The sequence below is a fragment of the Triturus cristatus genome, chromosome 7 (assembly GCF_964204655.1).
Source record: "Triturus cristatus chromosome 7, aTriCri1.1, whole genome shotgun sequence".
In the NCBI taxonomy this organism is placed as follows: Eukaryota; Metazoa; Chordata; class Amphibia; order Caudata; family Salamandridae; genus Triturus; species Triturus cristatus.
In genome coordinates this window covers 1,525,745,864-1,525,759,479 of record NC_140590.1, presented here as the reverse complement: position 1 = coordinate 1,525,759,479, position 13,616 = coordinate 1,525,745,864, and the positions used below count along the sequence as shown (strand labels likewise).

The 13,616-nt window shown below is 44.1% G+C and overlaps 1 protein-coding gene across 2 annotated transcripts in view; it reads left to right on the top strand.

Moving 5' to 3' along the window:
• The window catches only part of ZBP1 (Z-DNA binding protein 1), a 208,640-nt gene that overhangs the window by 81,431 nt on the left and 113,593 nt on the right, over positions 1 to 13,616 (top strand). For both annotated transcript variants that reach the window (XM_085619293.1, XM_085619294.1), the window contains exon 3: positions 2,205 to 2,297. In XM_085619293.1, coding sequence (XP_085475419.1) covers positions 2,205 to 2,297 — 93 coding nt within the window. The remainder of the gene's footprint in view (positions 1 to 2,204; positions 2,298 to 13,616) is intronic.

The window sequence follows — 13,616 nt, the reverse complement described above, 5'->3', positions numbered from 1 at the left end:
TAATAGCGACTTGCAAACCCCATTTCGCGAGTCGGTAATAGGTTACAGACTCACAAAATAGGGTTTGTTCATACTACAACCCTTTTTAGGCCCAATTTTCCAATGGCGACCACTAAAAACAGTCGTACATCTGGCACACTTAATTCTGTGCCCACAGGTCTTTAAAATGGTTAGAAATTGACGCTCCGTTTTGTGTCGTGTTACATTGTGTGCCATACTGTGCAAAATGTTAACAAATAAGTCCTTCAGCTTTAGGAGCTCCCATTGTGAGTGGAACTTTTCTTCATCATGAACTCATATTAGAGATTCTCTCTTGTGGCTTGCAAATTTTGACCAATTATACCCTTATGCCAATAATCTACCTGCTGTAGGTGCCCGATAGCTGGAAATGGCTTTCCTTGGACTCCTTTTGCTGTTCCTTGTTAACCACACAATACTAACAAGAGAGCCATGGCTAAGGTTGGCTGCATGGTCCCACTGTAGGCATCATTTAGTCAACACTCGGCCACATGTGGGTGCCGGTGAAGTTTCTGTGTGCTTGCACTTTTTGTTTGCCACCTAGGGGCATATTTGCAATAAAGTGGCGAAGCGTTTCGTTAAACCAAGAAGGCTAATGACACGCCTCGTCACTTTAGAAACGCAGGGCTGCACCATATTTACTAGAATATGGTGCAACCCTGTGTTTCCCCCTGCGATGGCGCTAACTGTAACTGCTTAGCACCAACGCAGGCACACTTGAACCACAGTGCAAGGGTGCCTGTGTTGAGTGGAAGATTGTTGATGAACAGGACGGTCCCCCTTCCTGCACATAAACAATCTTTAAATGCTGTTTTGTAACTTATATGGGTGCTGCGTAATGCAGCACACATAGAAGTTGTAAAACTGCTTTTTTTTTTGTAAATGATTGTTTATGTGCAGGAAGGGGGATTTTCCTGCACATAAACAATCATAGGCAGTTTGCTATTTCTATGTGTGCTTCACAAGGCAGCACACATGGAAACAGCAAAAACGAGGAGAAATAAAAGCATTTCTCCTCATTTTGCCTGTTTAAGACCAGGTTTTCCCTGCTCTTAACTTTGGCGCTGCGCCCTGTTTACTCTGCCCTTGTAAATCGGGGGGTATCGTCAAAATCAAAAGCTGTTGCGGCGGAACGGCTACCACAACACCCATTGCCCTCTCCTTTCACACTAAACACAGTGTGAAAGGGGGCCTTATTTACAAGTGAGCGTTGCCTTGTAAATAAGGCGAGGCCCCTATCGCCATCACAACATCACTGAAAGTGACGCTGTGGTGTCGATATGGGCTTGTAAATATGCCCCTTAATGGTTCTGGCTATTAGAAAATCATGGAACTAGAACATTCTTAACTTTTTCAAAGGGAGTGCCAATTTTCTCACAACCCCTTAATTCTTGGGTCTGTCTTTGGATTATTGTCCAGAAACTCAGACACCTTCCTTTAGCTCCTGCCACCACACCTCGTACCAGTTTAAGAAGCGAGTTTGACTGAAGAAATTTCTTCAGTGCAAGCTTTTCTGAATCATAAAATATGACTGTCTTTAAAAAACTGCCCTTGTTGAGGAATATTATTAGCATGAGCCTTACAGGTGTTCGTTTGGCACTCAGGTGTTTTACGCATCACTGATTAAATCTGCGTTCCCGTCTCCTAGACACACAGACATTGCAGCCAAAATGCTTTTTTAAATTGTTTTCGTTCTTTATGATGGCTGCAGACAGCTCTGCTGTCGTGGGGGCCGGCATGGCATCAGCAAACTGACAGCCAACACGCTCCGCTGCCAGGCGAGGCGCGAATCCGCAACCAGGGCCAGAACAAAAACATCAAATTAAAGCAAACTGCCACCTTTTACGCGCGCGCTTATAGTTCATACATTTCAGAGGATTGGCTGGGTGAGAACATCGACTGTTCTTGCGCGCGCGTGGCGCGCGAGAACAAGACCCACTTATGGATTGAAACAGAAATGCTTTATTTTTATTCTGACCACCTGCTGGAATTAACTCTTTGCCAGGTGTGTTGAATAATGCAGGTCGATCTCAGCAGCAAAGCTCTTTGTAAATTCGGGAGCTCTCAAGCATGTGTTTCCTTTGAACGAGCGCCATTAACGATCGAAGACTTTGCTCTTGGCTTGCTTTTCCGTATAACAAAGGCACCTGACAGCGTTTTTTTCCCCTGTGTTTTTTGTATTTCAGCCAACACTTCCCTAGTCCCTGTAGGATGTACAGCTCTGATCGAAAAAAAAGTGTCTTCTGTGATGACCCTGAATTTTCAACTCACTGAGCTTGGTAAGTATGGGATTTTACATCATGTTTAATTGGATTAATTTAGGCCCTTTCCAATCGCTCACCTACAATATCACCGCCAGACTGTTTGTCATATTAATTTTTAGAACACATTTTGGTCCTTCCATTTCACATTAAAGTCCCACTGCTGAGCAGGATTCTAGAGATAATGTTGTGAGGTAAATGGAGGGGTTTGGGGCTATACATAGCATAACAAGCTCTTTTATCTTTTGTTCTAAAACATAGGGCCTCATAACAATGTCGGTCGGAAAGCATTCTGACCGACTCCTTGTCAGAATGGTTTCTGACCGACTCTGGTCCGGGGAGTACGGCCAACCGATTATGATGGTTCCGAACACCGTTCAGTCAGACTCCCATTGACTTCAATGGGAGCCTGTGTTCCGACCGACTACACAGGCTCCCATTGAAAATATGGGTGGGTGCGGAAAACCCTGTGCATGGTTGGAAAGAGGGGACTCATGGGTACCCCCACAGGCCCCACCTGGAGGCCTCCGAGTGAAGGCGCGCCTGCTACGGGCCCCCAAAGTCAGCCTCTGGCAGCCAATACGTGTCAGACAGACTGAGTCGGAATGGCTGTCGGAATCTGACATCGTAATCGGTTGGTCGGAAACGTGGCCCTTAGAGCTCTACGATTCCGCTCCGACCGACCCAGACTCTCAGAATGCAGGTCGGAACCGATTCGGAATGACCTACTGACTACCTTATATCGTAATCGATCGGTCTGAAATGTTTCCAAGTCGGTCGGAAACATGGCTTCCGACACGGATTGGGTCAAACCGAATGGCATTCGGAGCCTTTCCGACCGATAACGTAATGAGGCTCATAATTGTAACTCTGTATATATACGTCGAGCTGGTTTCCGGTCTTCAATAAAAAAAATAGTTAAAACATGAAATTTACTAGTCATAGTGGTAGCATGTGAAACATAGAAGTAAAGCAGATTTCAAAACGTAGGCTACCAGAATATCTACCTAACATAAATATAACCCTACAAAAAATGGACTTACAACTATGAATGAATATTAGATTTCTACAACGCAAACTTAGCCCAGAGGCGTCAACGCGCTGCAGAAGGGACTGTCATACAGAGAGAAAAGAAGAGCTCGAACTGCCGTCTCTGTAAAGAGCCAGGTCTTAAAAGCCTTGCGGAAAAGAGAGTGAGACATTTGTCCAGGGAGGGAGTTCCATAGCCTGGCAGCGGCAATGGAAACGCCCTGCCTCCCCATCTGGTCTTCTTAAACCTTGGAACTACCAACAGATTTTTACTAGCTGACCTAAGCTGCTTGGCAGGGACATACCACCAGAAGTGCCTTTAATAGAATTCGGGCCTAGGCCATAAATAGCCTTGTGGGTAAGACATAGTGCTTTAAACTAAATTCTTCGATTTAAAGGAAGCCAATGCAGCTTTCTGAGGGAGGTTGAGACTGAGTGGTATTTTGGAAGATCCATCACCAGCCTTGCTGCTGCGTTCTGCACCAGCTGCAGACGACGAACCAGGCTCTTGTTAATGCCCAAATAGAGGGCATTACAATAGTCCAGTCTGGACATCACTAAGGCAATCACCGCCTGCTTTCGGGAGACAAAAGAGAGGAAATGGGAGATTTTCCTGAGAATCCTAATGATCCCAAAACATGTGGAAACCGTTCTATTAATCTGCCGACTCAGAGAGATAGAGTTGTCCACTATGACCCCTAGATTTTTACCATGGGATACAGGGTAAGGACAGCAACCAAGCGTATCTGGCTACCAGTCACTAGACCAGATATTCTGTTGGTTTCCAAAGATCAGGACCTCTGTTTTTTCCCCATTAAGTTTAAGGTAGTTCCCAACCATCCAAGAGGAGACCGCCTGCATGCAATTTTTAAAATTCGTAGCAGATTCCCTAATGCTGTGAGTAATAGACACCATGATTTGCGTGTCGTCAGCATAGGACAGTACCTCCAATCCAAATGATCTTACAACCCTTGCCAGTGGGGCGACATAAATATTAAAAAGGGTCGGGCTCAGAGAGGAGCCTTGCGGGACTCCGCATACCAAGGGGCAGATTTACAAGCCCCTTGCTCCAATTTTGCGTCATTTTTACTATGTTAAAAATGACGCAAAAGTGGCGCAAGGGGCTTGTAAATCTGCCCCCAAATGATTAGGAGCTGAGTAAAATTGACCTATTTTCACAATCTGAGCACGATCACGGAGGAAGAAGGTAAGTAGCTTGAGGGCCATGCCCCCAATCCCTATCTCCTTGAGCCGTTCCACCAGTCTCAAATGAGAAAGGCTATCAAAGGCTGCGGTCAGTTCAAGGAGAACCAACAGCGTGGTGTGTCTTGCATCAACCTGAAGACGAATGTTGTCAAATACCGAGGTTAACACTGTCTCCATACTATGTTCACATCTAAAGCCATGCTGTGAGACATCAAGCAGCTGGTACTCCCTGAAATAGGAACTGAGGTGAGAATTAAAATATTTCTCCAAAAGTTTGGCTGGAACTGGTAACAGGGAGATGGGGCGATAATTCTTTAGTTCCGCTGAATCCAGAGAAGATTTTTTTAGAAGAGGACTAACCACTGCAGTCTTCCAGGGGATGGGGTACTGCCCCACTGGAATACCTGTATTAAGTGCTAAGGTAAGGTGGGGGACAATAACTTCTCTTCCTATTTTCAGGATCTTCAAAGGGCATGACTCCACCGGGGACCCGGAAGTCATCCCCCCTAAGAGGTACTCTGGAGACAGGGGGGGAAGGTGAGAAGCTTAGGTAACTCCTCCGTCGTTGCGGAGTCGTTAGAATAAAGGTGAGAGGGATTTATGAAAACTGATGGGGCCCTCTCAACATTAGCAATTTCCAACAAGGAGTATATATCCATGATTTTAGTGCGGAAAAAATGAGCCATTTTATCGCAGAGCTCCTGAGATGTGTCCATCAAATCAGAGACAGGAGGAGAAACAAGCGAATCAATAACATTAAAAAGCTCTCTAGGAGATTTAGTGAGTTCAGTAGCCTTTGAGTAAAATACTACCTTTTCCTCCATAATGGCCATTTTATATTCCCTCAGGCGTAGTTTGTGTAGCTCTCTACCCGCAGGACTGAGGTCTGAATGCCATAACCTTTCCTGCTTACGACAGGACTGCCTCAAATGTCTAAGTCTTTCGGAGAACCATGGGGCAAACGGCTTTTTCCCTGCTGCGTAATGCTCCTTAAGGGCCGCTAAGGTATCCATGGCTGCTAAAAGCCAATTAGAGAGATCACCAGCCACTGAGTTAGCATCAGAATACATGGGAGCCTGATAGTCTTTTAAAAAGTTAAGAAGAGCCTCTTTACTGACAAGATTAAGATTTCTCTTTTTCTCTATTACCCTGCTTTTGGCGGGGACAGCACTAAGGGCCGTATTAGGATGGCGGGCACCCTAGCGGTGCTGGGACCGTCCGGCAGTGGTGCGGCGGTCACGCACCATCAATTAGGGTGGCGGTCGCATTCACATCTTTAACATTGCGGCGGACAGTGCTGTAGGCAGCACTAGCCGCAATGCCAAAGATGCACGCCTTGCATTGCCATGCACAACGTGGCAGTCACTGCACGGTGCCTGCCACCTTGGGCATGGCAATGTAGGGGGGGGTACCTATAGTCCAGTCCACCACCCCCTGGGGGCCCGCAACGGGCCCCGTGGCAAAAGACCATATGCCTTTCCATGGTGACATCGCAGCCATGGAAACACTGTCTTTACTGCCATCAAATCTGGTGGACGGTGTCTGCTAGGCACCGCCACCATTTTGGGCTCCCTGGGCCGTCTGCCAGGCAATCGGGACGATTGCTGGTGACGGACGGTCTTTGCGTCTGCAGGGGATGCATTCCTGTTCCCACCGAGATCCTAATCTGGCGGTGGAAAATATTCATTTGACGGAGGAAGGACCGCCACCGCAGGGCAGGCGGTTGCCACTGCTGGCCCTGCGGTGGCGGTCTTTCCGCCATCATAATCAGCCCCCTAGTACCGAAGTCTGGAAATTAAAAGGAATGGCATAATGGTCTGACCAGGAGAGGGGTACGGGCTCTCCTACTTTGACTCGTAAATCGTTAGAAAATATGCCATCTAATATATGTCCTGCCACATGGGTGGGGCTCAAGACCAGCTGTGACAATCCACAACAACCCAGAGTTTCCAAGAGGGTTTGAGTATCTTTACATGAGGCTTTATCCAGATGAAAATTAAAATCACCCAACAGGGTGAGATTGGGTTTTGCCAAATACAGTTCTAAAAGATTGCTAAAGTCCTGACTAAAAGATGATCGCGGTCCGGTTTGCCAATAAGTAACAACACCAGTAAAGCTTTCAGTCGGGTGAATTTTTATTGACAAATAGAATGCCTGGTACGTATCAGAAGATGTAGTAAGTGGCTCAGTACGACAGGTATAGGCATCCTTGTAAAGAATGCCCATGCCCCCTCCCATTCTGCCTACCCTATCGAATCTAGCTAGGGCATATCCAGCTGGAATTGCATCCACAAGATCAGGACCTGAACAATCTCTTGCCCAAGTCTCGGTAACAAACACCCAATCTGCCTTGCGAAGTGAGACAAAGTCCCTGAAAGCAATCTTATTTTTAATGAGGGATCTAGCGTTAATGAGAAAACCCAAAAGTGCGTGGTCATGATGAGGGGACACGTAAGCGACGCTCTCTACGAAACACTGCCAGCGTCTAACTGAGGCAGACGGAAATTACAGGAGGGACAAAAATAGAACTGAAAATCAGCAGGGGCCTCCAGGTCCACAAAAAGGCAGCGAGGAGATCCCACCGTTGTAGATCTAAGAGCTCTTTCCTTGTGTAGATATCATTTTTATTCTCATTTACCCTAAAAAGGCCAGGGTTCCTGGCGCAAGGCGCAGTCAGGCGCAGACGGGTGCAGATGGGCTTGCCTTTGGTGCGCCGGCGGCACGCCCGCTGCGTGTGTCCGCTGCGCGTCCGACCCAGCATGCCCTGAAATAGACTGGGTCAGAAATAAACTAGAGCACATCCTACCCCCTGCGACCGAAAGAGAGTCTTGGGAGAATGCAAAGAATCCTCACTTCCCTTGGCAACAAACGGCAAAGCCGCAGCAGACCAACAAAGTGAGGGAAAGCCACCAAGAACAATGGAGAATAAGATGCTGCAACGAAGGAAGGTACATCTTAAAAAAGGTTTAAAAATTCTAAAAAGGTTAAAAGATAATGGCTACAACGTTTAAAACATAGTACCTACACAACAATAAAATCAAGGGCTCATAGCAGCGAGTTAAACAAAAGAGAAGCACAAGGTGATTCTGTCAGAAACAGTCCACTCACCGCTGCGCGTCCCACCCAGCATGTCCTGAAATAGGCTGGGTCGGAAATCAACTAGAGCGCAGCCTACACCATTCCACCAGAAGAGAGTCTTGGGAGAATACAAAGAAACCTCACTTCCCTCCGCAGCAAACGTCAAAGCTGTGGCGGACCGAGGAAGTGAGGGAAAGCCACCAAGAACTATGGAGAATAAGGTGCTGCAACGAAGGAAGGTACATTTTAAACAAGCATTGGCATAGCTAACAGGTCTCGCTTTTGGGACCTTATAAGTATTTAGTTATGCAGCACAATATTCTTTGTGCAACAACATCAACTGTTGCATGGCTAAACACTTATAAGGTCCCAAAAGCAAGACCTATTGGCTGTGCCAATGCTTGTTCCTTTTTCAAATTGGTAATTCTTGCTGATGCGTTTTAAAAATCAAATGTTTTTATACTGAGTACTTTCTGTCTTGGAATGTTTATTTTATTACTGACTTTGACACTTCCCCACAGAAACATGTCACAGGGGAAATATTATTACGCAACCCCAACAACGCACCCTGTGTGAGAGCTCAGCTGCAAAGCAGTGCTCTTATTTAATGTGTAGTGTAATTAGCTGTAGCTGCCGCCCTTTAGAAAGAGAGCTGGAAATGCCTGCGGCTATTTTACAATGATATGCACAGTCCGGGGTGGGAAGTGTTGTTGGGGGAAGGTACAGGGAGATTGTGAAGTGAAAGCAGCGCTACGGTGAGAAAAGGGTGGCAAGGAAAACAAACATGCTGACAGGCAGTGCTCTTATTTAAATAGTAAAGTCACTTACTTGTAGCATGTAGCTGCTGCCCTTTACACAAACAGCTCGACATGGCTGTGGCTCTGGAGTGAGAAGTATAGTTGGGGGAAGGCGCAGGGTGATTAAATGAAGTTGAAGCAACCCCCCCCCGCCCCCTGAAAGGACCATGCTTTAAAATGAACCGCGGTTTGCTGCGCTGATCTTTTGGCAAAGTAAAAAGATGCAGGGGCAGATTTACAAGCCCCTTGTGCCACTTTTGCGTCTGGGAAAAGTGACGGAAAAGTGGCGCAAGGGGCTTGTAAATCTGGCCCGCAGAGTCCAAGATGATGTTAAAGAAGAAGCCACCTGAGCAGTGCTCTTACTAAGTAATTTAGGGGCATATCAACAACAACCGGCGATAATTATAGCAAAGCGCACTTAGCGCTTGGATAATTATCGCCGGCTAGCGTGAAATTTTATCGCTGAGATAGCGTGCTATTAGCAACGCTTATCTCAATAGCGATAAAAATCTACACGCTAACAGGCTAACGTGAGATTATCGCTGGATACCCAGCGATAATCACACGTTTCCTTGTTGATAGGGACAGGCAAACTTAGCCATGATATCCTCCTTCCATAGGATATCATGGCTAAGTCTGAAAATTAGCAGACGTAAAAAAGTAGCTTTAACCGCGGTTAGCGCTGCTTTTTTTGTCTCTAACAGGGTTAGCGACATTCTTGATAATAGGAGAAATGTCGCTTAGCGACATTTCTCCTATTATTTTACTCTGGAACGCCCCCTTTGCATCTCATTAGAGATGCAAGGGAAAGCGTAGAGTAAAAGGGTGCTAACATGCAAATTTGCGTGTTAGCACCCTGTTGTTGATAGGGCGCTAGTTTTATCTCTGCTTTTTTGGCTTTTGAAGCCAAAAAAGCAGAGATAAAGCCCTTGTTGATATGCCCCATAATTAGGTGAAGCTGCGCCCTTTCTAAATAGAGCTGGGAACGCCTGTGGCTATTTAAATGCACAGTCCTGGGTGGGAAGTGTTGTTGGGGGATGCCGGGGAGATTAAGTGAAGTGCAAGCAGTGCCATGTGCTACAGCATTGAGAGGGCGGAAATTAAACACGGCGTGCCACGCTGATCCTTGGCAAAGCAAAACAAGTGTTCAATATGGCAGTGAGCACATAATCACACCAGCTGTGTCAAAATAATCTTATGATAACGACAGCCTGCGATTAGTGCTACTGCGATTAGTGCTATGACTTGCACAGTTTAGAGGGTATCCACAGAATCCTCGCACACAGCTGCCATATCCATTATGTGGCTTGTAGAAACTACAAGCCAATAAACGCTGACTTGCTCTGCGAAGAAATAAGCTAGGCTCCTGAACGCCATCTGCAGCAGTGTAAGAGCTATCCTCTAAGCAGAGCCTAGATCACTGACACAGAAGAAGCACGAGGTGTATGATCGGAGTCAAACGGGTTCAGCTGCCATCTTTAGATACCATAACCACTAGTAAACGAGATGGAAATCAGAAAATAGCTAACATACCTGCTGTGTGTAGAAGTGCGGCAGACAGCCACTCCTTAAATTGAAAGCGGAGCGGAGATAAAATAAAATGAAAGGCGCGGCGAGATGGAAATCAGTAAATAACTAACATACCTGCTGTGTGTAGAAGTGCGGGAAAAACAACACCAAATGCCAATACTGATGAAAAATTCACATCATACTTCAGCCAGGTGGAAAAACTCGAAGTCAATCTGCACCGTTACTAATCAATAGTGTTTATTCTTCGAACCTTATTTTAGTTCATTTTTGACTTTTTTGTCTGAAGACCACAATATTTTTTGTACAAATCACCACAAACGTCTATATGGAATAAAATTCAAAAAAAGAATTATACCGCAATCTAACAATGACCTGCCAAAACTTTTGGCTTACCTACCATTCATACTTGTATCTCATCTATCATACCTCATACCCCATTCATCAACAACTTGCACAAACCCCACAGATTCATTCAACGTCCTTAATGAAGCAAAACATTAAAAAATAATAAAGCAAAACCCAAACAAAGAAAAAAATTACAAATCCAATTTAGTTGTGCATATCAAATGAACAAATCCAATAAATAAATATGCACAATAATGCCCAATTTTGCTAGCACTTTTTATCAAAAACCATGTATATAAACAATTGTTTGGCAAGTAACAGCTGGTCTACGCATTTCGAAACCTCGTATCTCTGTGGTTCTCATCAGGACCAAAACAACTGCAAAAACAAGAAAAAAGAAGAGGAGGGGAAATGTTTTAGTTAACAAGACCTAAACTCTATAATTTGCAAGCGCTTCAACACCGTTGTTTCCACTACAAACATCTTACCAGTATACAGCGTCGTATATAAATGGCTTACAAAGCGTCAATCCACAGGTGGCTCTAAAGCGGAACAAACCACAAGACAAGGCAAATAACTGTCAACTTAAAATAAGGTGTCATGTCTTCAGTCCATTGTTGATAAAATATGACATTTTACAGTAAAACTTACTCAGTGCGATCTTTCGCTGGGGGTTCGCGGTGTACAAAAGAACGTGTCTTGCGTCCTTACTAGTAAGCAAACAGTGGGGAGCCGTCTCTAAAAAACAGTGGTCGATCATTAGTAACGTTCGTACTGTAAGATCTACAAGATCCGCTTGATAAAGAATGTGGGCGTACCTTTACGGGAGCGCGTTTTGCTCCATGTTTGCCCGAAAGTGGTGAAAAACTGTGTTCAGAAAATGATTAGCTGTAACGAGACAGAAAGCGTCTGTTAGATGAGATATTTAATCTAACTTTTCACAATCACGCATCGTGCTGAAAAAAGCCTACCTTCTCTGTTGTCTCTGTACCACCATGTGTGTACTCGCTCGCTCACTGCCGGCCCCGACTGGAAGGTGATTCTCCCGGCGGCCATCATGTAGGTACATATTCCTCGCTCAGTATGCTGGGAATAGCTAGCTTGAATTATGGGAGATGTAGTCTAAAGCTGGCTCAATGCTCAAGATGTGTAAATAAACCCATTTGAGACTCAGAAAAAGGTCCGAAAGAGCGTTTCTACAGTTTGAAAATTTCTGATAATTCATTGAGGCCTGTAGAGGCCGTATCACATTTCAAAATAAGCAGTGCTTCTCGTTGTGATAGTTTCAAATCAAGGTCTCCTCCTCTGAAGTCTCTCTCTACTTTTGAGATGACCGTCCAACGTAAATCTCTTTCTGAATGTAATTTTGTGTGCCAATGATTGACTAGTGGAGCAGTTTCAATTTTTTTTCTGATCCGTGATTTATGTTGAGTGATTCGTTGTCGGAACTCTTGATTGGTTTTTCCTATGTATAACATAGGACATGGACATACAATTCCATAGACAACGTTTTTTGTTTTGCAGTTCGTAAATTGCTCATGTTTCCGATGGATTCCTTGGTAGGAAAACAAGGAACCTTCAATAGTTTGATCGCAGCACATACATGTGCCGCACTTATGATGACCTACGACAGGTGTAAACCCCATAAGTTCTCTTAATGTGGGTTTTGGAGGTTTTCTTAAGGCTGCACTGACTATAGAATTCGATAGACTTCTTTCTTTTCTGAATGCAAATAAAGGCACATCTGCAAAAGATGAATGAAGTTTTTGAATCAAATGCCAATTCTGAATGATAGTCTTTTTAAGAAGATTAGAGTTGGGACAAAAAGTGGTGACAAACACTTGTCGTTGTCAAGGCTGTTTTTCTTTTTTCTTTAACAGTGTTTCCCTGGGAGTCCACCATGCTCTCTTCATGGAGGATTTGACCAATTTTTTGGGATATCCTCGATCAAGTAATCTTTCAAGAAGACTGTTGGCATGTAGTTGGTATTCGTCTTTGTGAGAACAATTACGACGGATTCTAAGAAATTGTCCGTACGGCAAATTTTCTTTTAAACTTCTCGGATGATTACTGGAAAACAATAAAGCTTTGTTCCTGTCTGTGGCTTTCTCGTATAACGTTGTGACCAAACCCCCATCTGATGGATATACTTAAACATCCAGAAAAGGCATTCTATGTAGTGACTGGTTTTTACAAAACTTGATGTCAGGTGATCATTGATTGAGCCACTCGTAGAAGAACTCTTGTAATTATTCATCACTTCCGGTCCAAATCAGAAAGATATCATCGATGAAACGCATCCATGATGAAATGAATTGACTGAAAGGATTGTTGTTTTATAGGAACTTCTCTTCGTACATTGACATAAACAGAACCGCTAGCTCAGGGGCAAATGAACATCCCATCGCTACTCCTTTTATCTGGTAAAATAATTAATTTCCAAAGGAGAAATAGATTTTTTGAAGTGCAAACGCAGCCAGTTCCAAGATAAAATCCGTAGGAACCCTCACAGGTTTTGTCCTTTGTTCCAAAAAATGGGATAGAACAGCCAACCCCTCGTCTTGTGGAATCTGAGTATACAATGAAGTAACATCTAGTGTTACCATTATATCTTTATTTGTTTGAAACGAAACATCATGTAGTTTGTTGATAAAATTGGTAGTGTCTTGTAGGTATGATCGAACATCCATCATAAATGGCATAAAAAAATGATCAACATACCTGGAAATCGGTTCGATTAAAGAATCACACCCGGAAACGATTGGTCTTCCCGGGGGACAGGTTTCACTTTTGTGGACTTTGGGCAAAACGTAGAACACTGGTATCCTAGGGTGTTTATTCTACAGATAGTTATATTCCTTAGGGCCAAGAAACCCTTGATCAAAGCCTGTTTTCAATAAGGAAAATAAATGCCCTTGGAGTTGAATTGTAGGATCACTTGCAATACGCTTGTAGCAAGTTGGATCATTGAGTTTTTTCAATGCTTCCAATGTATATTCAGGGGTACCCCATACAACAATGGAGCCCTCTTTATCCGCCTGTTTGATAGTAACTGAAGAATCATTTTTGAGTGAGACTATAGCTTCTCTTTCAGCTTTTGAGATATTGTGTTTAACATATTTGGTCTTTCTTTCCATATTTGAAATGGCAGACAAAATAGTTCTTTCAAAAGTAATAATTTCCTTAGGGATCTTGTTAGCGGGAGGACAGAAGTTTGATTTTTTACGAAGCCCTGTGACTTCAGCAGAGAAAGTCGTTTAGTCTACCACATTCAATTCTATATAGACTTTTGTCGTGTTTTGTCCAAAAAATATTGTGGTCTGTAGACAAAAAAGTAAAAAAAAAAACTAAA